At 39.6% G+C, this 24,961-nt stretch overlaps 1 protein-coding gene across 3 annotated transcripts in view; it reads right to left on the bottom strand.

Moving 5' to 3' along the window:
* KDM3A (lysine demethylase 3A) overlaps positions 1–19,904 on the bottom strand; it is a 60,495-nt gene extending 40,591 nt beyond the window's left edge. For all 3 annotated transcript variants that reach the window (XM_070429646.1, XM_070429647.1, XM_070429649.1), the window contains exons 1-8: positions 19,813–19,904; positions 19,091–19,306; positions 12,276–12,431; positions 10,735–10,845; positions 6,686–6,788; positions 5,603–5,727; positions 5,287–5,359; positions 5,088–5,176 (exon numbers count right to left, since the gene is read on the bottom strand). In XM_070429646.1, the coding sequence (XP_070285747.1) occupies positions 5,088–5,176; positions 5,287–5,359; positions 5,603–5,727; positions 6,686–6,788; positions 10,735–10,845; positions 12,276–12,431; positions 19,091–19,276 (843 nt within the window). In that variant the 5' untranslated portion in view covers positions 19,277–19,306; positions 19,813–19,904. The remainder of the gene's footprint in view (positions 1–5,087; positions 5,177–5,286; positions 5,360–5,602; positions 5,728–6,685; positions 6,789–10,734; positions 10,846–12,275; positions 12,432–19,090; positions 19,307–19,812) is intronic.
* Between the last annotated feature and the right edge of the window lie 5,057 nt (positions 19,905–24,961).

The raw sequence follows: 24,961 nt of genomic DNA, 5'->3' as shown, positions 1-24,961 counted from the left end.
AAAAAAAAAAAAAAGATCAGCCTCCCAGAGTTTAACTGCCTTGTCATTTCAAAATGCTTATTCAAGCCCAGCCAGCATTGCTCAGTGGTTGAGCATCAACCTATTAACCACAAGGTCACAGTTTGATTCCTAGTCAGGGCACATGCCCGGGCTGCGGGCTCCATCCTCAGTGTGGGGCGTATAGGAGGCAGCTGATCAATGATTCTCTCTTATCACTGATGTTTCTCTCTCTTCCTCTCTGAAATAAAAAAATATGTATTTTAAAATGCTATCCAAGGTTCACTTTTATTAAGCATCTCCCCTCATATCCTCTTCCTTATTCTCAATTATGTTTTAGTTAATGCACTAATACAATCAATACCTTTTCTTAAATTACTCTCCTGAAAGTAACATACTTAAGAGATTTAGATTATAAACCTAGGCATAATTTTTTATTTTGTATATCCACTGAACTGCTCAAGTCAAAAAACCCTCTGCCTAATTTTCCATATCCAACCAATGAGGCAGTACATGCTGCCTCCGTGGAATCTATCCATTCCTTTCCATGCCACCACTACCACCATCTTTCCCCCGGGTTCCATGTCTCCTAACTGGCCTGACTTCCTTCCATTTTTGCCTGAACATTTTGCCCCAAATTTCTTCGACTACAGAGCAATCCTTATAAAATATGAATCAATCAGAATATGGCACTCTACTGACTACAAGAATTCTATGTGGTTTGGTCTATACCAACCCCCTCCACTCATCTCATATTCCACTTGTCCACACTGCTCCAACTACACCACCTTACTTTCTGGTTTTCAAATGTTCTAAGCTCTTTCTTGCCTGCACCTCTGTACTTGCTATTCCACCTGTCTGCATAGTTTTCAGACTGGTTCCATCCTTTTGCCCTCATATCTGCTCAATTGTCACCTCTTCAGAATCTCTGATCACCCTTTCCATAGCAGTGCCTCACAAGTCACTCCCTTACTCTTTATCATATCACCATGTTTGTATTTCTCACTGTATTAAGAATTGCAAATTAATAGTTATATTAAAATATTTATCCAATGTCAGTACCACTTTCACCACTGTGAGAGTACCTTTATTTAAATTACCTTTTTACTGTCAGTTTCTTTTCAATGTAATTTACACTCCTATGGGCAGAGACCCTGCTTATATCCACTGTTATAGCTCATAAAGCCAGCCACATAGTAGATGCTCAATGAATAAATCTGGTGTAATGCATGAGTGAATGAATGCAGCTAGCATTTAGTATTTCAAAATAGCTATAAATAATTCTTATGAGTTACCTCAAGAATCAGGCAGTTAGGACATACTAAATACTCAATAAATATTTGTTCAAAGGAAAGAGGGATGGAGGAATGGAGGGAAGGAAGGAGCAATCTGCTGTAACTCACCACACCAAGAAAAAGATTTGGAGAGGAGTGGCAACAGCGGCACAGTGGTAAAGGGTATTGGGTTTTGGTATTGGACCTTGGTTTGAATTCAGTCTCTGACCACTTCCTGGCACATTATTTAACCTAAGTTTCAGTTTCCTCAATAAAAAATGAGAGCAATGAGTTTACTCTGTAGGGCTGTGCTTTACTGCAGTACCTGGCACATTGATCAGCTGTCTAAAAGTAGAGCAACATCCTAAAACCTTTCTCAGTTCAGTCACCATGGTTAGAGTTATAGGATGCTTTTCCTTTAAGAAACAGAAGTACGTCACTCTACAGCTTTCCAAAGAGTTAGCTCAAGAGGAATAGGGCTTCAGTTCCAAAGCCCATCCTGACACCACTGCACTGGCCTGACTCGACAAGGGTCAAAGTTTCTTCTTACCTGAAGAGTTTTCCCTGAAGGTCTTCTATACCAGTCATGGCAATAGTTCCTCCCTGCCAGCAGATGAAGATAATATAATTGAGTGTTTAATGGTACTCTAAAAAGGACACTGCTGGCTCGCGCTCCTTAGCAGACTCTCCCAATTAACCAAGCAACTCTGAGGAACAGTCTGTTAGGCAGAGAAGACCTTCAAGGAGCCAGATGCTACTGGCAAACAAGTTTATCTTATCCAAAAGTACTCATCAAAGCAACCAAGAGCATCCTCTATCTATTCCCAAGCTTCTGTCATCCAAAGACCACCCTAAAAGTAACCGCTGTGCCAGTCCACACATCTGGGAAGTGCAAACACAGTGAGGCGTGTGCCATGTGTGTTACTGTGCTCATCTTTCACTCCATTAAATGAACTCTCTTTCCCCACTTCTTCCACTATCTCTCCAGCTCTCTTGAAATCTCAGCCAGGCCAATGTTTCCAAAACATGCCTGATGACAAGAATCACCCAGGATAAAAAAGAATATTTACTGAAATTCACAATATAATGTAAAGGAATCAAGGAGTATGACTTTTAATTTTAAGAAGGAGGGTGAACATCCATGAATAGACAGGGGGGTGGGGGGGAGAGAAGGAAGACAGATATCCCAAAATGTAAATAGTGAGATCTCTGAGAAGTATGATTATATGATGTTTTTTCCTTACTATGCTTTTTTAAGTTAACAAAAAATTTTTTAATGAAAATACTTTTTAAAAATGTGATCATCTTTATTTTGACAAGTGCAGTAAAAAAGGGAATAACCGTTACATGGGCTCAACATCTGAAACATGTTTTTAAAACATCAAATTCAGTTTCTCATTTTAGATGCAGAAGTTAAGACACAAATAGGTTAAGAGAGGACTTAACCCGCAGTCAAAGTGCAGGCTTTAAAACAGAACAGCCCTAGCCGGTTTGGCTCAGTGGACAGAGTGTTGGCCTGGAGGCAACCAATCGATGTGTTTCTCTCATATCAATGTTTCCTCCCTCTTTCCCTCTCTCTAAAAATCAATGGGAAATGTCCTCGGGTGAGGATTAACACACACACACACACACACACACACACACACACCAAACCAAACCAAACCAAACCAAAAAAAGCTTCTATGGTGCCCAACAATTATTCTAGTAGCATACAAACCTACTAAGGTGAACAATATGCTGAGAGAGTTAAAAAAAGACATGCTCCCTGCCCTTAAAAATATGAATCTGGTAGAGAGGATCACTTATTTTATACACACACACTCTCTCTGTCTCTCTCTCTCTCTCTCTGTCTCTCTGTCTCTCTCTGTCTCTCTCTGTCTCTCTCTCTCTCTCTCTCTCTCTCTCTCTCTCTCTCTCTCTCGGGTCCCTAGGCCTGGCCAGCGATCAGGGCAATCAGGGCCTTCTGGCTGCCAGCCTGGGCCGTCCTTCACTCTGCGCCACCGCTTGGTCGTCAGCGCAGGTCATAGCAAGCGATAGAACTCCAGGTCTCCTGGTCGAACTCTGGAGGGGACACTTTGCATATAAGGCTTTTATATATATAGATTACCACATTCCACAAGTAACTCCTTGAAGGTTATAAACTGACTTGCTCAACTACCTGTCCAAAGACTGATAAACTTGAAGAACTGGTACCTTCCCCCACAGGAGGTCCCCACTGACCCCAGTCCTACCTATATCCCAGGTTGCTTCCTCCAGGATCCATCAGGATGCCATTTGCTATTCCTTGGTCCCCTCCCCACCACATCATGTGGCTTTACTTTTCATCACGCCAACATTTATACTGATACATTCTGTGACAGGCAACACCCAATCAACTTCTTCAAACTGGCCTGTATTACCTCTACCCAAGATCACTAACAATTTATCCAATGTCAAAACCTTTCTCTTTTAGCTTCTAATGCTGTGGATTACTTGACAATATCCTCTGTGAGCTTAACTCTAAAAGGCAATAATCACTTACTTGACATCCTTACTACAGGATCTTTATCTGCTATTTCACTTTCCATGGTTTCAGTGACCTGCTATTAACCATGGTCCAAAAATATTATATGGAAAATTCCAGAAACAATTCATAAATTTTAAATTGTGCACAGTTTTGAGAAGCATAATAAAATCTTGCCCCATCCTACCCAGGGTGTGAAGCAGCCCGCTATCCAGTGTATCCACTCTGTACATGCTACCCAAATGCTGGTCACTTAGGAGTAAGGTGGGTTATCAGATCTACTGCCATTATATTGCAGTGTTTGTATTCAAGTTACCCTATTTTACTTAATAATGGGCCAAAATGCAAGAGACCCTGCCAATTTGGCTGTGCCAAAGACCAGCCATAAATGTTATCATAAGTATCTGTATAGTAAAAACATTGTATATGTATGGTTTGATATAACCCGTGGCTACGGGCATCTACTGGGTGTGTGTGTGTGTGTGTGTGTGTGTGTGTGTCTTAGAATGTATCCCTTTCAAAGAAAAGGGGGGGATTACTGTACATTACTTCATCCTTGTAAACTTTAAGGCAAAAATGAAAGGTAGTAATACTAATTTCCATAATTACCTCTTCAATCTTTACTGAACAACCTGATCAGACCTACGCACATAGAAGGAAGATAGTGGTATTAGATACTTTGATTTACAAAGTTGTTAGTCAAGTATCAAAGTTCCTGTTGCTTATATAAAGGTTTGATATTCAGGAAAGCCAATCATTCCCATATGCTCAGATTCTTGAGTGTTGTCCTAACTATTTCAGAACAGAATTAAGTCCAATACTTGAACTCACAGTGACCTTTATAGAAGACTATACTTTTTGGGGCAGAAATTATAATGACAAACCAACCACTTCCTTCAAAAAATGAGTATCCAGTCATAAATGACCAATCAAACCTTGTTATTATTGAGGAGGTAGGAGTCCTATTTCAGTACCAAATCTCAGAAATTTAAGGTTCTTGCCCTCCTCTCATTCCAGTTCTTCCAATTTCATACACAACAACTCAATTTACCTTCATAAACACCTCCATATCATGAAATTTTCAAATCTATTAAGAATTTTCAGAAAACATCAAACAAAAAATTTTTGCCCAAAAATAGTGAACCAGAAATTTATATGATCTCTACCTGCTTGAGGGTAGAAATTATGGCCAAGCTCTGGAATAGCAAAGAATAGCAGAGAGAGAAGACAGCTTTACAACCACTAAACAAGCTGGCCATGCACTGCTAGGGTTAAAGAACACTCTAGGCAAGTGACAAAATAAATCAAGTTACCTCAGAGCAAGATTTTGCTTGTTTGGAAACTATGCTTCCGTTATTCTCAGAAGACTTGCGTTTCACAGCTCCAGTTCTTGTAATATTACCTAAAATATTTAAAAATAATTAGGTTGGCTTCCCTATTTCCTTTAACATGAGGATAAAGGGGAAAGACAGGAAGAAAAAGAAAGATTTTAACCAAAGAATATTATCTTACCACATGTCACAAAGTTATCATGTACAACTTCAACATGAATCAGTGATGGATCGACAATTTTCAGTGCTGGAATCTTAAAAATAAATAAAACAAAGATAATGAAAAATTAGAAAATGCTCTGGAACATACCAGAAATTAGCTCTTTTAACATAATAGGAGCTTCTTACAAATAATTTCTTTTAAGATAATTGTGACATTTCCCTTTCTACTCTAATATTTTAACATAATAAAGGTGTTTAGCTCCTTTAAGATATCATAATTCCTTTTTATAATTACCTTCCCCTGTCATATTACATGCAATTGTCATCATCTTTACCTCCTCACAGTTGACTTGAAGAGTTTTGGATGCTGGGTTTCCATTTATAACGGTTGCGGAAAACCACTGAGTTGATGGGTCCAAGCTATAAATTTTTACTTCGGAACCAACTAAGTTTTTGTCACCTTAAAAAAAAAATAGAAATTTTAGAGCAATTTGGATTATCTTTCAACAGCACCATCATCCAAGATAATATTTTCTGAAATCGTTTATAAATGTAATAGACAAAAGTAAACATTAATAGATATTTCATAAACAAGAGAAGAAAGACATTTCTGCAAAGCTAGGAGAAAATTTAACTTTTTATTTTAAAGCTCCAGTCTCCTATTGATTTATCTTAGAGTGGCAATATATTTACTTTAGCATTTGTATCAGATCAAATAGTATCAGAAAACTCATTGAGCTCTAACTCACTGTCCTAGAAAGAGTCCTTAGAAGATCCAAAAATTCAGGAACCCCAAAAGAACTGCTAAGTCTGATAAAAAGACTTTGTGCCTGGTCAGCATGGCTCAGTAGTTGAGTGTTGAACTATGAACCAGGAGGTCTCAGTTTGATTCCCAGTCAGGTCACATGCCTGGGTAGCGGGCTTGGTCCCCAGTGTGGGGTGTGCAGGAGGCAGCCAATCAATGATTCACTCTCATCACTGATATTTCTCTCTCTCTCCCTCTTCCTTCTTCTCTGAAATCAATAAAAAATGTATATTTAAAAAAGACTTTAATTGTAAAACTGACCAAGAAACTCAACAACAGTAAATGGGAAGCTCAGGATTACCAAATTAATGTTTCCTCAATTTTATAAGACTGGAATTCCAAACATATCAAATTCCATGTCTAAATATAGCTAAACTTTTAAGATATCTAGCTTACTTCTATAGTTTTCACATAATCCCGAACGGTCCAAATTTCAGAGGCTTTAGAATATATTATAGAATACAAAGTCCTTCAATCATCTAGTTGCATGGGAGAAAGCAGCAAAGGAATTTTTAAAAAATTAGAAACTGCAATGAAAGGAGGAGTAAAAAGGGCTAAAACATAGCTTTTTTTAGAAGCTAATCATTGATCAACTCATGAACTATCCACATACCTTGTAAAAGATGGCTTTCATCCAAATGTTTCACAATCAAAGCTTGAAATTCTTTACTGACATCATGGTTGTCCATAAGGGAAAGTCGAAGACGGTTTACATCCTGAGAAATGGAGGATCATTACATTTTAACACATTGTATGTGGGCCGTTTTTGCTAATTTTTTGCGCAAATGGCAACGTTCAGTAAAATTACAATAACTTTAGTTTTACACATTTTTTTTCAATGAAACTTTTTGTGATTTACTATAAGATGTATACTGAATTATTTTTCTTAAATTTTAAACAGACAAATACTGGAAAACTCACTGGAAATTGTGTTTACCAGTCAACGTAAAACGTATAAATACGTTTTCCGTATACAATGTGTTAAGGTAACAAATAAAAAGAGTTATTGAAATTCCAGTGGATATTTTAATCAGTTTAATCAGAGAGGTTAAAGTAGTATCAATTAGCCATTTGATGGCACCAATGAACCAGACAGGTCATAGCAGGAAACCAAATGAGCACAAGACTAAGGCAGACTGAAGGGAAGTCACCCCAAGATAAGAGCAAGACAAATACTAAGAGTGGCTCAAAGCATAATTTTAAATAAAACATAACTTTGGTTATGGGAAACATAATAAGCAAACAAATGAACAGGTGAATCCATGTCCAAAACACCACGGTAAAAGACATAGAAACAGAGATCCATACTGTCAGCTCACTGACATTGCTGTTTTTAACAAATCATTTCACACAGAATCATTTAACCTAACTAGAATTCCAAATGCATTCTTTAATAGTAAAGAGGTGGAGGGTGATGATGACAAAATTTGAATGAACAGCCTAAATCTTCAGTGAGCCTGTTTTGAAACACTAAATTCTTGGCAGTGGTTCCATTTTGGGCACTATTCCAGTCTTCTGGCTTTGTGCATATACTCAGTTATGATAAATGTATACAGAAACTGTCTTTAGGAATAAGCTGCCAACCCAAACTATATTGCACAGAAGCCCTTCCAATACCAGGTTGTCATGCTTTTCTGCCACTGTGAAATGGCTAAAAATAAGTTATATTAGAAAAGGTAACTAGTCTTTTAGAGGCCATTCTGGGGAAATGCAAGTAATACTAGACTTAACATAGAGTCTTCATAAGAGCTCAACATTAATTACCAGAATGTGTCATCTGTGAGGTTTTTTTTCCCCTCATGCTACTGCAATTTCAAAAAATCTAAATGTGTTCCTACTACTATGAGACAAAACAGCACAGTAATGGGGAAAACCACAAAAGGCTAAGTTAAAATAATTCTACTCAGCTTAGGAGAGTTTTAGGCTCATCAAAAGTGCCAGAGAGTTGACCTGGACACTTTGTCTTTTTTCTTAACCACAGATAACTGAGCCAAATTCAATCCAAAAGGCAGACCTTGAGTTTCAATACCAACTTTTACATCGACTAAATGATTTTCGGGCTCTCTGTGCATTACTTAGACAAGCATCGAACTGCGGTAATCACATCCCCCAACCTAGAGTTTCACACAGAAGCCTGATGTGACCATATCATAAGGGAATGCCCTGAAGCACCAAACTTTGACCACTGTTGTCATCAATAAAAGTCACGTCACAGTCTCAATTGTTATACAAAACAGCATTCACACTGATGGCCACAGTGCATCTCCCTGAGAACAAATAAACTTCCTATCAAGATTTTTTCTTTTTCAATCTCAATAGACAAAATTATGAGTTCTATTTAACCGAAAAGCTTGAACACCTGCAAGATATAAAACAGAACTGTCCTGGAGAAAAAAATGCTAACAAGTAAAATATACTCTATCACTACGTAAAGCAAGATATATCCAGTCCCTCCTATATGTTCCTCAGTCCTTAAGAGCAAGTCATTCTTTCTTTTAAGGCAGGAAAAATATCAAGATGCCTTATCTAATATATGAAGGTAACTGGCACCTGAAGTTAAATAAAAGCATCTCCCCCTGTTCCACTTACTTAAACATTATAAAATAAGTGAGTGAACCTGTTTTCACTCACTTCTAAGATGTGGAAGTAAAAGTGAGACGAGTAGAGAAAAAAGCCAGTGTTCTGGGTTTTCCAATTCAGGGCCAGCAATAGCAATACCCATTGACCCTAGATTGCCTTTAAGCAAAATAAAGAGGGTGAATTGTTCTACAGATCACTAAATAGAAGCAGGTAAAGGGGATTATTAAGCTTTCTAAGTGACATCTAAAAGATGAATGTTATTATAAGACCAACATTATTCCCAAGGTAATGATCTGCGGAGATAAATTAATCTGTGTGTTCTTCCCCTCCTAACAATTTCGTAATAAAGAAAACAATCCCCTATGAAGAAGATACAGGAGCCTAAATATTGTGAAGAAAAAGGTGGGAATTTTACAAGCTAATTGGAAAGAACACACACACTCACACTCAGTTCTCATTATTCGTGGTAGTTATGTTCTATTAAGTCACCACAAACACTGAATTAGTGAACACTGAACCACTGCTCCTAGAGGAAAGATAGGGTTAGGTTCTTTCAAGCCTCTGGTCACAACATTTTCATCAACTGATCAATATATAACTTTGTTTTATGTGTGTTTCTGTTGTAAGATACATTATTTAGCATATATTACTGCATTATTAGCCTTGAACTCAAGACCAATAGCTTATTTAACACATGTATCTTCTCCCTAAGACAAATCACAACCTTCCTGTATTTAGGAACACTAGAGGAAACATCAGCACTTTTTTTTTTTTTTTTTTAAATTTTCACCTGAGGATATGTTTCTTGACTTCAGACAAAGAAAGGGACAGAGATAAAAAAAAAACAACATCTAGGTCAGAGAGAAATATTGATCAGGATCAAACCTGCAACCCTTTGGTGTACAGGATGGTGCTCAAACAACTGAGCCACTGACCAGGGCCAGCACTATTTTTGAGGGCCATTTTAAACAGGGAAATCATCAACAAAAAGCACCAAAATTCAGCACAAAGTATGTCTCGAAAATAGACTTTTTTACAAGAGATGAAACAAGAAGGCAGAATGCCACCTTATTTGACCTCAGTTGGGAACATGTGTCAAACAATTCAAATTTTTTGTCACTCTGGACATGTCTGTGAAAGCACCAAAGCATTGATTTTGGGGTTAGAAATATATTTTAGCAAGTAAGCAAATTCACAAATATAGAATCCATAGCTAATGAGGGCTATATACACACATATATATGTGTATATATGTGTGTATATAGATATATGTACACATAGAATGATAGTCAATCTTTTAAAAATTATTGTCCTATCGCCTAGGTGTTTCCACACACACACACACACACACACACACACACACATACACACCATTAACTGTAGTACCTTTGTCCTTCCAATTTCATACAGTAGGCACTAACCCAATGACTAATACTGAGGGATAATGCCTAACAATTATCTGTTGATGGGATGGGTTCTTTTCTCTGTTAAGATATCTGAATTGGCCTTAGCCAGTTTGGCTGTGTATTTAGAGCAGGGGTCCTCAAACTACAGCCCTCGGGCCACATGCGGCCCACTGAAAACATTTATACGGCCCGCCGGGTGTTTTTGCAGCCGGCTGTGTGCATAGGAATTTGTTCATAGTTTTTTTTTAAACTATAGTCCGGCCCTCCAACGGTCTGAGGGACAGTGAACTGGCCCCCTGTTTAAAAAGTTTGAGGACCCCTGATTTAGAGCATCAGCTGGCGGACCAAAGGGTCTCAGGATTGATTCCCGGTCAAGGGCACGTTACCTTAGTTGCAGGCTCGATTCCCAGCCCCAGTTGGGGCATGTACAGAAGGCAACCAATCAACGTGTCTCTCTCACATCAATATTTCTCTCTCTTTTTCTCTGTCCTCCCCCAATCCCTTTCACTCTCTCTAAAAAAAAAAAAATCAATGGAAAAAATATCCTCGTTTATGATTAACAACAATAAAAAAGATACCTGAATTAGAGCAATCAACATCAGTATTTTAGTTCTCATGTTAAAGGACAATTTTATAAATTCTGTTTTTAGCATTTAATAATGTTTCTGTGTTATACCTGTATCGGCTTCAAAAGGTCTTTAGAAAGAAATACTCTCTGTTGATCTCCTAAAAAGCGAATAGAAGTTACGGATCCCAAACCAGCTTTGTCCAACAGAGATTTGTATACCTAAAACAAAACAAAAGAAAACATTCTGGCATCATAACTGCTGTCAGCATAATTCTGGAAATGGGGAATGGTAATATTGCACACATGCAGGAAGAGAGAAAGCCATTAAGTTTTTTATTCACTGCAAGTATCTCGTTAACAACTATTTATGCAACCACAACAAGAGCACACAATTTTTATCCAATCAATAATTTAAACCACATACACATTCAGGAGTTATTAACATACAAGTCTGGGCCCAGAGACACATGGCTTCCCCAAATTTTATGCAAAAAATTATGTGTGCATATATTTTCCTAGAGAGACAGGACCATATTTTTAGCAAATTCTTAATAGTTGGGAGGAAAAAAAATACAAAAAGCAAGAGCAAAATACAACTTTAACCAAAACCCTGCATCTCTCAAAAATCTCTAAAAGCTGTTCTGACTCATGGGCAAACCTTCAATTTGCCAGCACAGCACACAAGGCCCTTCACAATCTAGTCAGCCTTTCAGTCATCCTCCGAGCCTTCCCACCTACCCAAATCTGCCCCTTCCACCTCACGCCCCAGCTCATGTCTCATAAAACCTCAAATGGCCTCTCCAAACATAGTGATAACTCTTTTCCTCTAACTTAATGATGTGGAAATGACACAATCATATCCTGACTGTATCTTTAGAGCCAGAGAATATTATGACCCAGGGGGAAACTTAGAGGCCATGAGATCAAGACTGGAAACCCTTCCAGGAGCCAGGCAACAGCCATTATTCAGTTCTAGCCAACGATTGTGATAAAGAACTGCCACAAGGCTCAAGTTTTGCCATATCTTATAGTTTTTTTCAAATGAAACTGGGAATCTAGATTTTTAAGTGAACATTCCATATTCTTTTTTTTTTTTAATATGTTTTTATTGATTTTTAGAGAGAGAAGAAGGGAGACAGAGAAATAGAAACATCAATGAGAAACATCATCAATTGGCTGCCTCCTGCATACCCCATACTGGGGATCGAGCCTGCAACCTGGCATGTGCCCTGACCAAGAATTGAACCAGTGACCTCCTGGTTCACAGGTCAAGGGTCAACCACTACACTCCACATTCTGAAAAGCAGATAACTAATTTAAATTTTCTTAAAACACTGTGAGGGTCAAATCAAACAGATCTGTATGTCTACTAGTTCCCGACCTTTGACCTTTGACATTCCCCACATTACTTCCATCCCTAGTTTTCAAGTGAAGAAAATAAGGCCCAAGAAGTTAAGGGCCCAGAGCTCCTAGCAGGACTAACAAAAGATCCAGGGTGCTCTTATGACTCATCTCCACTGACATATATCTATATTATTACTTTCCAGGAGGCTGAATATAGGTATCACATATGTATTTTTCTTGTTTCACTCATAATGGATGAAATGCCCTTTTCTCATTGAGTTCAATAAGCCCAAGGTTTTACTCACTATCGCAGGCCACTGTACAATTCGTTCAGAAATTTCAGGACACTTTCGTTCCGCCAAAACCAAGTTATGCTCTACTAAAAATGCTCTCCTCAGAAGGCCGTAGACTTCTATCCATCTTCTCTTCCTCCAAGATTCCCCATCAAACTCCACACACACCTAGACAAACAGAGTGGGGAAAAAGTAGATTTGATTAACAAAAATAAACAGAAAAAATGCTCAAGTTGAATTATACCCTTTTTATTCTACTCAAATATCTGAACGCACTGTTCCCCTTTCCTGCTCTTACTTTTCTTCACACAATAAACTATCCAGAATGGATCAAGCTCTGGCTCCCAAACCACTTTGGGAAGCAGAAATCAAGGGCTTTGAGGGCGAATCCCTGCCCCCAAAGCTACCTCTCAGAATCCCACAAAGCACAGAACCCCCATGTAGAAGGTTCTTACATATGTTAATTAGACATCAGAGTTTAGAATTAAAGACAAATTTAAAAGAAGTACTAATTGCTTAGCACTGTAACTCTATGTTGACATTGTTTGTGAGCTTAAGATGACTCCCCATGACCACAATCCACCACTTGCTTTTGAATTCCCCTGGTATCAGTAGGATTTAGCACAAGACCTAATAGATGGATGGCACAGCCTCAGAAATCCCTTTCAATTGAATAAGCTGGGAAATTTACCCTAGCATCTAAGACTACTTTGCTAAATAGACAAACAAATAATTGATAAATGATCCCAGAGTTTTCCAGGACTACCTCTAGCTTCTTATATGAAAGTTAAACTACAGTGGAAATACCATTTTCCAAATGATTGTGAAAATTTCTGCCTCAGACCTGCAAAATATGTTTTAACCCTAAAGCTAAAACCCTTACAATTTGTATATTTTAAGACATAAAAAAAAAATTCACTCCAAAAGTGGGTCTCTCACCCATAAATAGAAACGTTCACAAAACCTTTGATATAAATATATCAAAACACCCTAACTTACTTATTAACCCATTATGAATACGCTACCCCTTAATTTATTCTAAACTTTTTAATGGGTTGGGGATTTTTTTGTATTTTAATTTATATACAATAGACTTCCTCAATATTTGGTGTAATAGTCACTATTTCTATTTGACTTAAAATTCTTCCTCTTACTAAAAAGGCCTTTCATTTTTTTATTTCAAGTAATTAGTTAATAATTCTAGCCAAAACCGGTTTGGCTCAGTGGATAGAGCGTCGGCCTGCAGACTGAAAGGTCCCAGGTTCGATTCCGGTCAAGGGCATGTACCTGGGTTGCGGGCACATCCCCAGTGGGAGATGTGCAGGAGGCAGCTGGTCGATGTTTCTCTCTCATCGATGTTTCTAACTCTCTATCTCTCTCCCTTCCTCTCTGTAAAAAAATCAATAAAATATATTAAAAAAAAAAAATTTTATAGCACTGTTCATAACTTCAGACAGTATCTCCCTTTTTAACCTTTAACTTAAAAAAAGTTTAGATAACTTCCATTTATCTGTCAGAACCAAATTAAGAAGTCCTTTTCTCAAAGAAGTCCAAGAGAGGCTTCCTTGCTAACTGTACTCAAAACACTGTACTTTTCCTTCCCAGCACTTACCCACATTTTGAATTATTGATTTGTGGTTACCTGATTGACATGTTATAAATTCTAATAGGTCAAAGTCTATGTCAGCTTTTACTTACCACTGTGTTTCACTGGTATCAGTCCCAAGTCACTACTCAAAGACTTGCTGAATAAATTTCTCTCTGAATTAGGCTCTTACCTTCTGTTCTCTCACCCATTTAGAAGGGAGGAAGTTCCTGACTGACATACTGTTAGTCCCTATCCCAAACCTTCCCCAGTTTTATGGTTATCAATGAAATTGAAGACCTACCCCAAACCCCAGCCTCCTAACAAAATGTGCATCCCTAACTTCCCAAGCAACTTCCCCCAAGAAACTGCCTGTCTTCTTCATATGGCAGGCTTTTAACCTTGTAGTTATTAGAGAATAAGTGCAAATATGTAAATACTATTATGCGACAAGGCTCCATGGGCTCTCTCTTTGGTTCTATGTATTCCATCCATCACTATAACCAACCAAATGATCCTTTCACAGAGGTGGTCAAAGACTGCCCATCTTCCTTTATTTCTATTTTCCTAGCCACAGATTCAGGACCTCTGATATCTCCTCTTCTGACCCATATCACATCAACCTCAAACCCAAGCTAGCTTTGGATGACAGTTTTCCCATCACAGTGGAACAAATTTCAGAAACAGAGAGCTCTGGTTTGCATCCTAGCTATATTCAAGTTTTCTTAGAATGAATTTAGGAGCATAAAATAAAATATATAGGATTACAAAGGAAACCAATTAACCTACACCCCAGGTTAAGAACCCTTGCTTAGAGCAGATTTTTGTGTATGACCTGCTGCTCTCCCATACTTCCGGCAGTACTGGAATAAATACTCATATGATTTAAACAAACAAACCTTGCTTAAATCAAAGCTCTCTGAGTCATGTTTTGCTAGTTTAAAAATGAAAGTACTAACACCTACCCTTCACTGCATTGCTAGGTAGATTTTAAAGACAATTTATATAAAGTATCTGGCAAGGAGGTGAGGTAGTTTGAAGACCCCTGTGATAATTCAAATCTTAATTTATCTTAATTAATCATAACTCCTTCAGTTAGGAATGGAGGAGAGAGGATCTTCAATATCATTATCTAACATATAACCCAAAATTTAGACAGGGTCTCTCTTTACATCCTAATTTTTAAATGATTTGAAAATAAAATTTAGTTCCTTAAAAATAATTTAGTTTATGACTTTGGGAGTATTAGGTTGCATTGGTCAAAAATTCACATTAACTCTGGTTTGAAAAAAAGATGACTTAAAAAAAAATATATATATATATATATAATGGTGTGGGGGGGAGTGTGGTTACAGTGGGAGTGGAAAGGACATCTGTAATACTTTCAACAATAAAGATAAGTTAATATATATGTGTATTTGTGTATAAATGTGTGTATTTACATACATATAAAATGAACCCAACAGATTGTGAGTTTTCTTCAACATTCCTTCAAAAGTTTCCTATTAAAACCACGTAGATCTTTTATTTGTGTCTGAAGATTGAGTTATATACATATATGTATATAACTATAACATGTTATATATATGTACATGTGTGTGTGTGTGTATATATATATATATATATATATATACGTCACCCCTCCTCCAAAACGTCTCTTCTGCATAAATTTACATGAAATGACATACCAGTAAGAATTCAAATCCAGGGGGAACTAAAGTGACTTGATCAAGCTCCTACAAGCTGACAGATGTAACTAGTTTTCGTTCCAAATTGTGTTCTTTCCTCCATGTTCCCTTGGTGTATCTACAAAAATGTTATTTATGCTGTCTGACTCTAAAGGCCAAAAAGAGGTCTATTAATTATAATTCTTAACCTATCATTTCCAATATTGGTATTCCAGATAAAGACAATGTCACTGCTTCATTAGATTATTTCTCTAAACTGCTTTTCCATGTAGAGATAATAATTTTATGATTCCTTCATTTACTCATTCAAATATTTTGACAAACACTACATGCCAAGCAGTGTTCTAGGTACTAAGGATATAAAGGCCAGTACAGTGGGGCCTTGACTTACGAGTGTCCCGACTAACGAGTTTTTCAAGATACGGGCCATCTCTCGGCCCATGTTTTGCTTTGAGTTGCGAGCTAAAATTCGGGTTACGAGCCAGCTTCAGATACCCCACCGCTAGTTGGTGCAGCGAACGTCACAGTGAACACCACAACATCAGCCCAGCATCACGTGTCGCACTCGTTCACTTTAGTGATTTGACATACGAGTAATTTGAGTTACGAGCTCGGTCACGGAACGAATTAAACTCGTAAGTCAAGGCCCCACTGTAAAATAAAGTGTTCTAACTTCACTCTACCTGAATATTAAAATCTAGTGTTTAAGATCTGGAGACAAACTTGGGCAAGTTATTTAACTTCTTTAAGAATCAATTTCCAACACTAAAATAATGTGATTTTACCATCTAGAATACTTGTGAGGGTTAAACAAAGTAGTATTTGCCATATAATAAGCATTCAAAGTTATTGCTTCTTCATCTGAACTTATTTGTAATGAACTAGTTACATTGTATCGAGTAAGTGACTTTGTTACAAAGTCTCGTTCAAGGTAAAACAATGTTACTAAGCCTTGACCACAATAATATCCTAACTAAGTAAGCAAATCAGTCTGGTTCTCAACCTTCCTAATGCCGCCACCCTTTAATACACTTCCTCATGTTGTGGTGACCCCCAATTTCACTGTTACAAATTGAACATAATTAAACATAATTTTCCGATGGTCTTAGGTGACCCCTGTGAAAGGATCGTTGAACCCCCAAAGGGGTTGCGACCCACAGGTTGAGAATCGCTGTCTAGACAAACCTGTACTTCTACTAATACTAAAAAGTTGGGCCAGTGCTTGAATTTCATTCATTCATATTCATTTCATGCCCCAGTCCCACCCCAAAATGAAAAATCCCGAAACCCAGGTGTAAGTAAGGATGGTCAGTGACTTAGTTTAATTCCTGCCTACATGGCATCAAGCACAATTCGGCTCTATTGTTTTAAAATTCTATGTTTTAAAACTTGGCTCTAAACTTAAGCCAATTATTTCATCTTCTATCAACTAAGGAAGGTAGCAATAAGTCATAATTAGCATAAAGACATCAAGTAGATTTGTATCTTACATGAGACTCAGTATCTTACATGAGATTCAGTTGTGAGGTCTGCAAGTAAAGCAAAAATCCAATATAAGTCAAAATTGTTCTTGAATTAAAATTCCCTGCAGTCTCCAGTTCAGGCACCTTAGTTCAATGGAAAAGACACACAGCATAACCTAGATTCAAATCCTCCTCCCTCCATCACTTAGTAACTCATTATGAAAGTCTAGACAAGACTTCTTTTCCTAATTCTATTTCCTCATCCTGAAAATGAAGATATCACCACCACCTCAAAGGTTGGAAGTTAGGGAGATGCGCAGCTTTAAAAGTATACTCATAAAGGACCCTCCTAGATTGCCTTCCCAACCCAACAGGTACTAAGTCACCCAAACACCTAGTCTCTCATCATCTTCAGAAAGAACTAAAAACTATGAAGTTTAAATTAAATGTGTCCATTCAAATCACAGAAAAACAAATGCACAAGAGAAAGTTTTATTTGGCAGGTGAAGTAAACCACAACTATGACTGAAATCTAGTACACAAAGCCCGTTTTATGGAGAAATACTATTAGCTTACAGCCAACAGGTTGACCATCTCTGCACCTCACTACATTATTTCTGTAACATCAAAACCTGGTTTGCTAGGAGTGAAACAGAGGAGAAAATCAGGGATTATGATAATTAAGAGGGTGAACTCAGAAGGCAAAACTTCCTGGTTTAGAACACAGGCTGTCAACTTTTAGATACGTGACCTTAGGCAAGATACTTAATCTCCCCACGCCCCAGAATTTCTACCTGTAAAATGGAGCAGTATCAGTACCTACCTCCAAAGAATGGCTGTAAGGGCTAAATAAAACCATGGCTATGAAGTGCTCAGCATGATTCCTGGCACGTGGTTAAATGCTCACTGGTCACTCCTCCTTTTCAACATGAGACAAGGCTCACTACATAAACTTTAAAAATATATAACCACACACCCTTTTCCCACAACCCTTTGCAAGTAATTCAGGTTTGGGCATGCATGGTCACCTTGAGAGTATTCAAATGAACGGTTTCAGAAACCAAAACATAGCCAACTGTCAATGCTAAAACTCGCTTCCCTTGTCTGAGCGGTTTCAAGAACCGGCAGAGATAATGAAATACCCATTTCCCAAGTTTAGAAATACTTTCTGTTCTGACAGTGCCTCTTCTTCCTTCACATCATCATCACTTCGCAGACTTTGTTAGGGACCCCTTTTCAGTTATTTTTGCACAAAGGAGTCTTTGTTGGTACAAAGTAGTCACACCAATACTTCTATTAGGAAGTACAATCAGAATGCATCGCTTTTTGAAAAGCTCTAACTGATAACGGTCCTGAGTGTTGTTCTGATGAAAAACCCCTGGCCGCACTTGTTGTCATTTATCTCGCTCCCCCTAACCACCAAGGTGGAATATTTCTAAACCATTCCCTCCAGCACACCACGTCAGGGGCAGCTAGCTCCACCCACCCCTCCATATATGGTCTCTCCCACACGCCCCCGCAGGCTAATCAGCACCACCAGGAACCCGCTCCTCCCCGGATCCACCATAAAAGGACAGATACCCACCCTCATCTGCATAATAGAACCAAGCTCCCCCCCCCCCCCCCCCCCCGCCGCGACACACAGACACGCACACTTTTCATCTCTAACAGGACTAAAAGTTTAAGGAGTTGGGTGAAGACATGAAGAGGAACGAACAAACAAACAAAAACCCACTGAAAGCACCTCCAAACACTAGCTTTAAATTCTCGATTCCAAACGTCACCCACTAGCCCAGCTTCATACTAACTAACACCACCACCACTCCCCCTCGCGAGACATACTCACCCCGAATGGGGCACAGCGCTGGCAACGCCGAAGCGTGTCTAGACAACCCTAAAAGCCCATGTTCAGACACCAGCAACTGGAGGCGAAACACACCTCGGCTCCACACAACCATTTCAAAACTTTCCAGGCCTCGTTTTTCCTGCACCTCCCGAGGCCAACTTTCTGATTGATCGCCCTTCCCACAAAGGGGCAGCGAGCGGGGTGCTGGCCGCGTCGGGACGCAGACCGCCGGGGCCCAGCTTTACCTTCAGGTCCTTCTTGGTGACGTCCGTGTGGGAGACGGCGCGGATGGTCCCGGAGAGCCAGGGCCACTCGGCGACGCGCCCCACGTCCCAGCCGTCGTGGCCGCCGTCGCCGCGGTCGGCGGCGGACAGACTGAGGAATCGCTTCCCCACCAGCACCGGCCAACTTTCTGCGAGCGTGAGCACCATGGTTTCCACGCCTGCAGGAAGGGCTCCTCCCTGCAAAAGCACAAAAACAAAACGCCATGGGGGCGGCAGGTGGTAGGGGGCCAGCGAGAGGCGGGCGGGGGCGGAGGGAGGGGCCCGAACCCCGCTCGCAGGGCCAGACCCCAGACGGCGGCGGAGCGGAGCAGGACCCCCTCGCCCCCGCGCCCCCACCGCACCCTCTCCGCCCCCTCCATCCCTCCCCCACAGCAAACACGGGCCCGATCGCCGCGTGACCCTCTCGCTTTCCCAAGTTTCGCTTTTCTAAAACCTTAAACCTCAACGCAGAGAGAGTATGGGGAGAAATACTGGCGGCTCAAGTGGGTCTTTTAAAGTGATCGTCCCCCTCTCAGAAAGGAAGAGGCCCCGATGCCCAGCGCCTGTCCCAGCCGGCCGAGTCCCCCCACGGTTCCGCACTTGCCCCGCCCCGACACCCCGCTTCCCGGACGCCCATACCCGGGTGCCCCTCGCCCCCGCCCGCGGCGCACGGGGCGGCAGGGCCGCGGGGTCGGCCCCCTCACCTTTCTCCCTCTGCTCCTCGCAGCCGAGGCCGCGGCACCCTCACCCCGCCTCCCTGAGTCACCCGCGGCGGCCGCTGTTTCCAACCAGCCAGCCGACTCCGGCTCTGACTTGGTTCAAGAGCTCTCACAAGACACGCACTGCCTCCCCGGCCCGCCCCCTCGGAGCCGCTGCCGCCGCTGATTGGCTCAGCCTGCGGAGCTGAGCGAGGCTCGTGGGGACAGAGCCGATCACTATTGGCCCGCGTGGCCGGGGCGGGGCTAGTGGAAAAAACAATTCCTTGGCTGCCTCCTCCCTCTGCCCTCCCCCTTTCGACTCCCGGACGACCCCCATTAGGTTAAAGTACACACAACGTAAGCGAGAGATCCCTCCGCCACAGCCATTCTTCTCAGTGGTTGCCTCTCGGAACGCAAAAAAGTCCAGCGAAATCGGTTATCAACTTTAGGGCCCAGAGAGGAACATTGCAGTGGTGCACAGAAAAGACCGAATGGCGGACCCGGGCTATTAAGCGCCTATTGTATGTGCTCCTCAAGTGCACAGGCTGTCGACCAAAGGTGGGCTTTCTACTTGGCGGAGGAATCTCACAGGAAAGGGGTGAAGGCGGTGCAGAGCCCGTGGGGGAGGAAAGAGACGGAACGTGCGGTTTCAGGCGTACTCAACTGGAGGGTGGAGCGACAGTGCTCTGGGGGCTCCTGCGCAGGCGCCTCGCGCAGCGGAGGCCGGAGCTGGGCGAAATGGCCGCCGGAGGCGCAGGCGCACGTGGTGCGGATCGTGGAATGTCTAGAGTCCGCCATTTTGAAAGAAAAATGAAGAAAGGCCTGGAGTCCCTGGGAAATGACCTACCTTAAATCTAGAGCAAAGGAGGCCATTCAGTACCATGCAGAATGGGATTTTTTTTTTTTAATGTAAAGGAAGAATGGAAAGATATCCTGAGACTTATAAATTGAAAGACTAGATTAAGACCGTAAATTATGAAGAGGCTGTGACTTTGAAGGACAGAGGAGGTGAGACGTGATTGTGTGATTTGGAAGTTGAGTTTTTTGGTTGAATGAAGAAGAAATAAAATGAAGGACTTGAAGATCTCTTCCTTTATAAAGGCTGGTACTTGACATGGCATCCCATTTAATCCTTAAGCTAATGAGTGAAGAACTTATGAAATATGAAAACTGAGAGTCAGAAAAATTTCAGAAGTGTATTTGAGATTATAGATGCAAGTTAACTCCAGGTATTGCTTTTAAACGTATAAGTTCAGAAAGGTTTATATTAGTTTTTTTTAACGAAGAACAAACACTGAAGAATTAAATTGGATTTATAATTTGCAGACCATTCGAAAGGAAGGTAGGGAGCAAAGACAACCTATCCAGTCCAACACAAGTAGAAAAATGGAAACAAGAAAAGGAAAATAGAAGTATGGTAAATAGAAGAAAATAAAATTAAAGGAGTAAGTCCAAACATTATTTACAATAAATATAAATTGGTTAATTTTACTTATAAGTTAAAAGACAATGGATTTTTAAAAAATCAGCTACAAATTAACTCCAAGAAAACTCCAACAGCACAGAAAACTTGAAAATTTTGGGCTAAAATATTTTCTAATCAAATGGTAATGGAAGGAACGCAATACAGTGGGGCCTTGACTTACGAGTGTCCCAAATAAGGAGTTTTTTGAGATATGAGCCATCTCTTGGCCGATTTTTTGCTTTGAGTTGCAAGCTAAAATTTGGGTTACAAGCCAGCTTCAGATACCCCACCGCTAGTTGGTGCAGCGAACGTCACAGTGAACGCCACTACATCAGCCCAGCATCACGTGTCTCACTCGTTCACTTTTTGATTTGACATACGAGTAATTTGAGTTACGAGCTCCTTCACTGAGCGAATTAAACTCATAAGTCAAGGCCCCATTGTATAGTGATACTAACATAATTGAAAACAAAAGCATCAAAAGAGAAAATAATTTGTGTTAAGAAAGGAAAAAGTCCATGAAGATAACTCTTGAACTATTAGGATCCTGAAAACATAGCCTAGCCTAAGCTAAGGCTAAACTGTTACAACTATGAGGAAATTTTGACAATATGTAGTCAGAGTAGAAAATATAAATATATCTATCCCAGAAATAGGCACATCAGATAGATTTTAAAATAAAGAGTATGGAGACCTTAGATTATATAATTATTCATTTGAAAAAAAGTCACTAGGGACAAGTTCTACCAAACTTCACAGAACATATAATTCCTATATTATATTCATGGTTTCAGAATTTAGGAAAGTTGTGAAGAGATCCAATGCATTTTATGAAACTTGCAAAACTCTGTTACCAAATCTGAACTAGGAAAATACAAAAAGGGACAACTATATTTCAATGACTCTTAGGAATTAAGATGGCAAATTCTTATATAAAATATCAGCAAATTAAACTTAGCAGTATATTTTTAAAACAATCACCATGATTAATTAGGATTATCATATGAATACAGGGATACTTCCAGATTAGAACATTACTATAATTTACCACAACAGCATAAAATAGAAAAATATTAACATTTAGTAGAAGCTATTGAGCATTGAGCTACCAAGGAAATGTGCCCTCAACCAGAAACAAACTTGGGACTCTTTAGTCCGAGGGCCAACCCTCAATCCACTGAGCCAAACTAGCTAAGGCCATATGTTACTTTTGAAATTTAAAGTTAATATTAAAATCCTATGAATGTAATAAACTACACTAACACTCAAGAACATTCAAAGCAATTTATTAGAACTAATACAAGAGCCAAGAAAGTGGTACAATAAAAGATCAACAAACCAAAGTCAAAAGAATTCCTATCCCATAACTTCAATTAGAGCATCTAATAGTTAAATGTTAAAAATATGGAAGCACAATAGAAAAAAGGAACCATTTATGATCATAAAACTACAGAAACTACCTAAGGAAAAAAACCATAAAATAAAATGTATATAAAAAAAATACTATAAGACTTTACTGACAGGCATAAAACAAAATTTTAAAATTCTGTCTCCTTATAAAAGATATAATTTATTTTCAAATTAAACTACAATTCCAATGAGTGAAAAAATCAAAATATAAGTATATAAATAGTTAAGAGAATACAGGATCATGTATATATAAAAATAAGTTTATGATTAACACACCATTTGAATAATAAGCTATTTAATATATACTATGGGGTCTATTGGTTATCTATTAGGGAAAAAATAACAAAGTCAGATCCCTACATCAACATTCACAATAATAAGTTATGGGTGGATCAAAGAACTAAATATAAAATATCTGGTAAAATATTTTAAGTTTCCTTTCCCCTGTCCTTCCTCTTTTGCTTTCCTTCCTCTTCCTGAGCATTTCAGTCCTAAAGCCATTAGGATTACAGAGCAAAATAGGTTTTCATCAGGAGATGCTGCCTGGCATGAAATGTTTGAGCTCAAAAAAAGGAGTGGTAGCCTGGCATGGAGAGTCAGAGTCCAAGTGGGGTGAGAAGAATAGACACACAGAAGGTCAACCCAGCACTGGATATCTAGAGCCCAAGTGAGGTAAGAAGGGCATCTGTGAATGGCGACGGCCTACTGTGGTATGGTAGAGATGGGCCAGAGTGAAGACACTGCCCACATGGGAGGTGTGGGAGGAAGCCTGGCATGGGGCATATGAGCTTGAGGAGTTTGAGGAGAGTATTCATGCAGGAACCAGCAGAGGACACTGAAAAGACCAAGATAGATCTTAGAAGGAGAATTAGGAGAGAGGTGCATCCTAGAAACAAAGCAGGAGAGAATTTCAATTTAGAGAACCATACAGAGAGGTCAAAGGATACACTGAGGTCAAGGCAGATAGAGGACTAAGCAGCAGGATATTGACTCTTCCAACAAATACAGTGGGGCCTTGACTTAGTTCGTTCAGACCGACCTCGTTAAGGAGCTTGTTAAGGAGCTCGTTAACTCAAATTACTCTGTTAACTCAATGCAAAAAATCAGCCCAGAGACCGCTGGTATCTCAAAAAACTCATTAGTCGGGACACTCTTAAGTCAAGGCCCCACTGTATATGTTAGCCTGCAGGTATTACCAGAACTCATTTCTACTGGATAGTAAAAACTGTTATCCAAGCTCCCCCATGTACATTCCAGTCAAAATCCTGCCACAAACTGAGTTTCCTTTTATCCCATGGGACCTTGAAAGTTTCCAAAGTCTTTAAGAAAGTTAGCAACTAGAAATTTGGAATAATTTTGGACCTTTGATTCCTCAACTGCAAAACAATTCAAATATAATATTTTCTGTCTAAATCTGCTTCCCTTAAATAGCACAAAATGGTGTTTGGCGTGAAAACTTAAATGTCTTATGCTATTTCTGTTAATGCTGTGCACCTGTGACAATGAAGCAAGCAGAGCATCGGCTTCTTGCTTCTTTTTCTTTATACACTTTTTCTGTTAAAAGTAATTAACATCCAGAGAAAAGCACAGATCTTAAGTGAACAGTTTCATCAGTTTTATAAGAACGTACATCCCCAAAATCCACATCCATAAAAAGACATAGAACAGGGCCTTAGCCAGGTTGGCTCAGTGGATAGAGCGTCAGTCCATGGACTGAAGGGTCCCGGGTTTGATTCTGGTCAAGGGCACAGACCTCAGTTGCAGGCTTGATCCCTGGCCCTGATCAGGGCAACCAATCGATGTGACTCTCGCACATGAATGTTTCTCTCTCTGTGTCTCTCCCCCACCCCTCCACTCTCTCTAAAAATCAATGGAAAAACATCTGCAGGTGAGGACAAACAAAAAAAGATATAGAACAGGGGTCAGCCATAGCCCACAGGCCAAATCTGGCCCAGCACCTAATTCTCTACAGACTATGAAGGATGGTTTTTACATTTTTTAATGTTTGAAAAGATACCCAGAAGAAGAATATTTTGTGACTATAAAAATTCTACAAAATTCAAATTTCAGTGCCTATAAATAAAATTAGAACACAGCTACACCCATTTGTTTATGTTTTATCTCTGGATAATTTCATATTACAATGGTAAAGTTGAGTAGTTATAACAGGGATAGTATGTCCCTCAAAGCCTAAAATATTTACTCTCCATCCCCTTACAGAAAAGGTTCACCAAACCCTGATAGAGAACCTTTCATCATGCCTGAATGTTCCTGTTTCTT

This window comes from Myotis yumanensis, unplaced genomic scaffold, assembly GCF_028538775.1.
Source record: "Myotis yumanensis isolate MYYU_CA2020_CCGP unplaced genomic scaffold, mMyoYum1.0.hap1 SCAF_11, whole genome shotgun sequence".
Lineage (NCBI taxonomy): Eukaryota > Metazoa > Chordata > Mammalia > Chiroptera > Vespertilionidae > Myotis > Myotis yumanensis.
The sequence above is the reverse complement of the archived record's forward strand: the minus strand, read 5'-3'. Positions and strand labels throughout refer to the sequence as shown.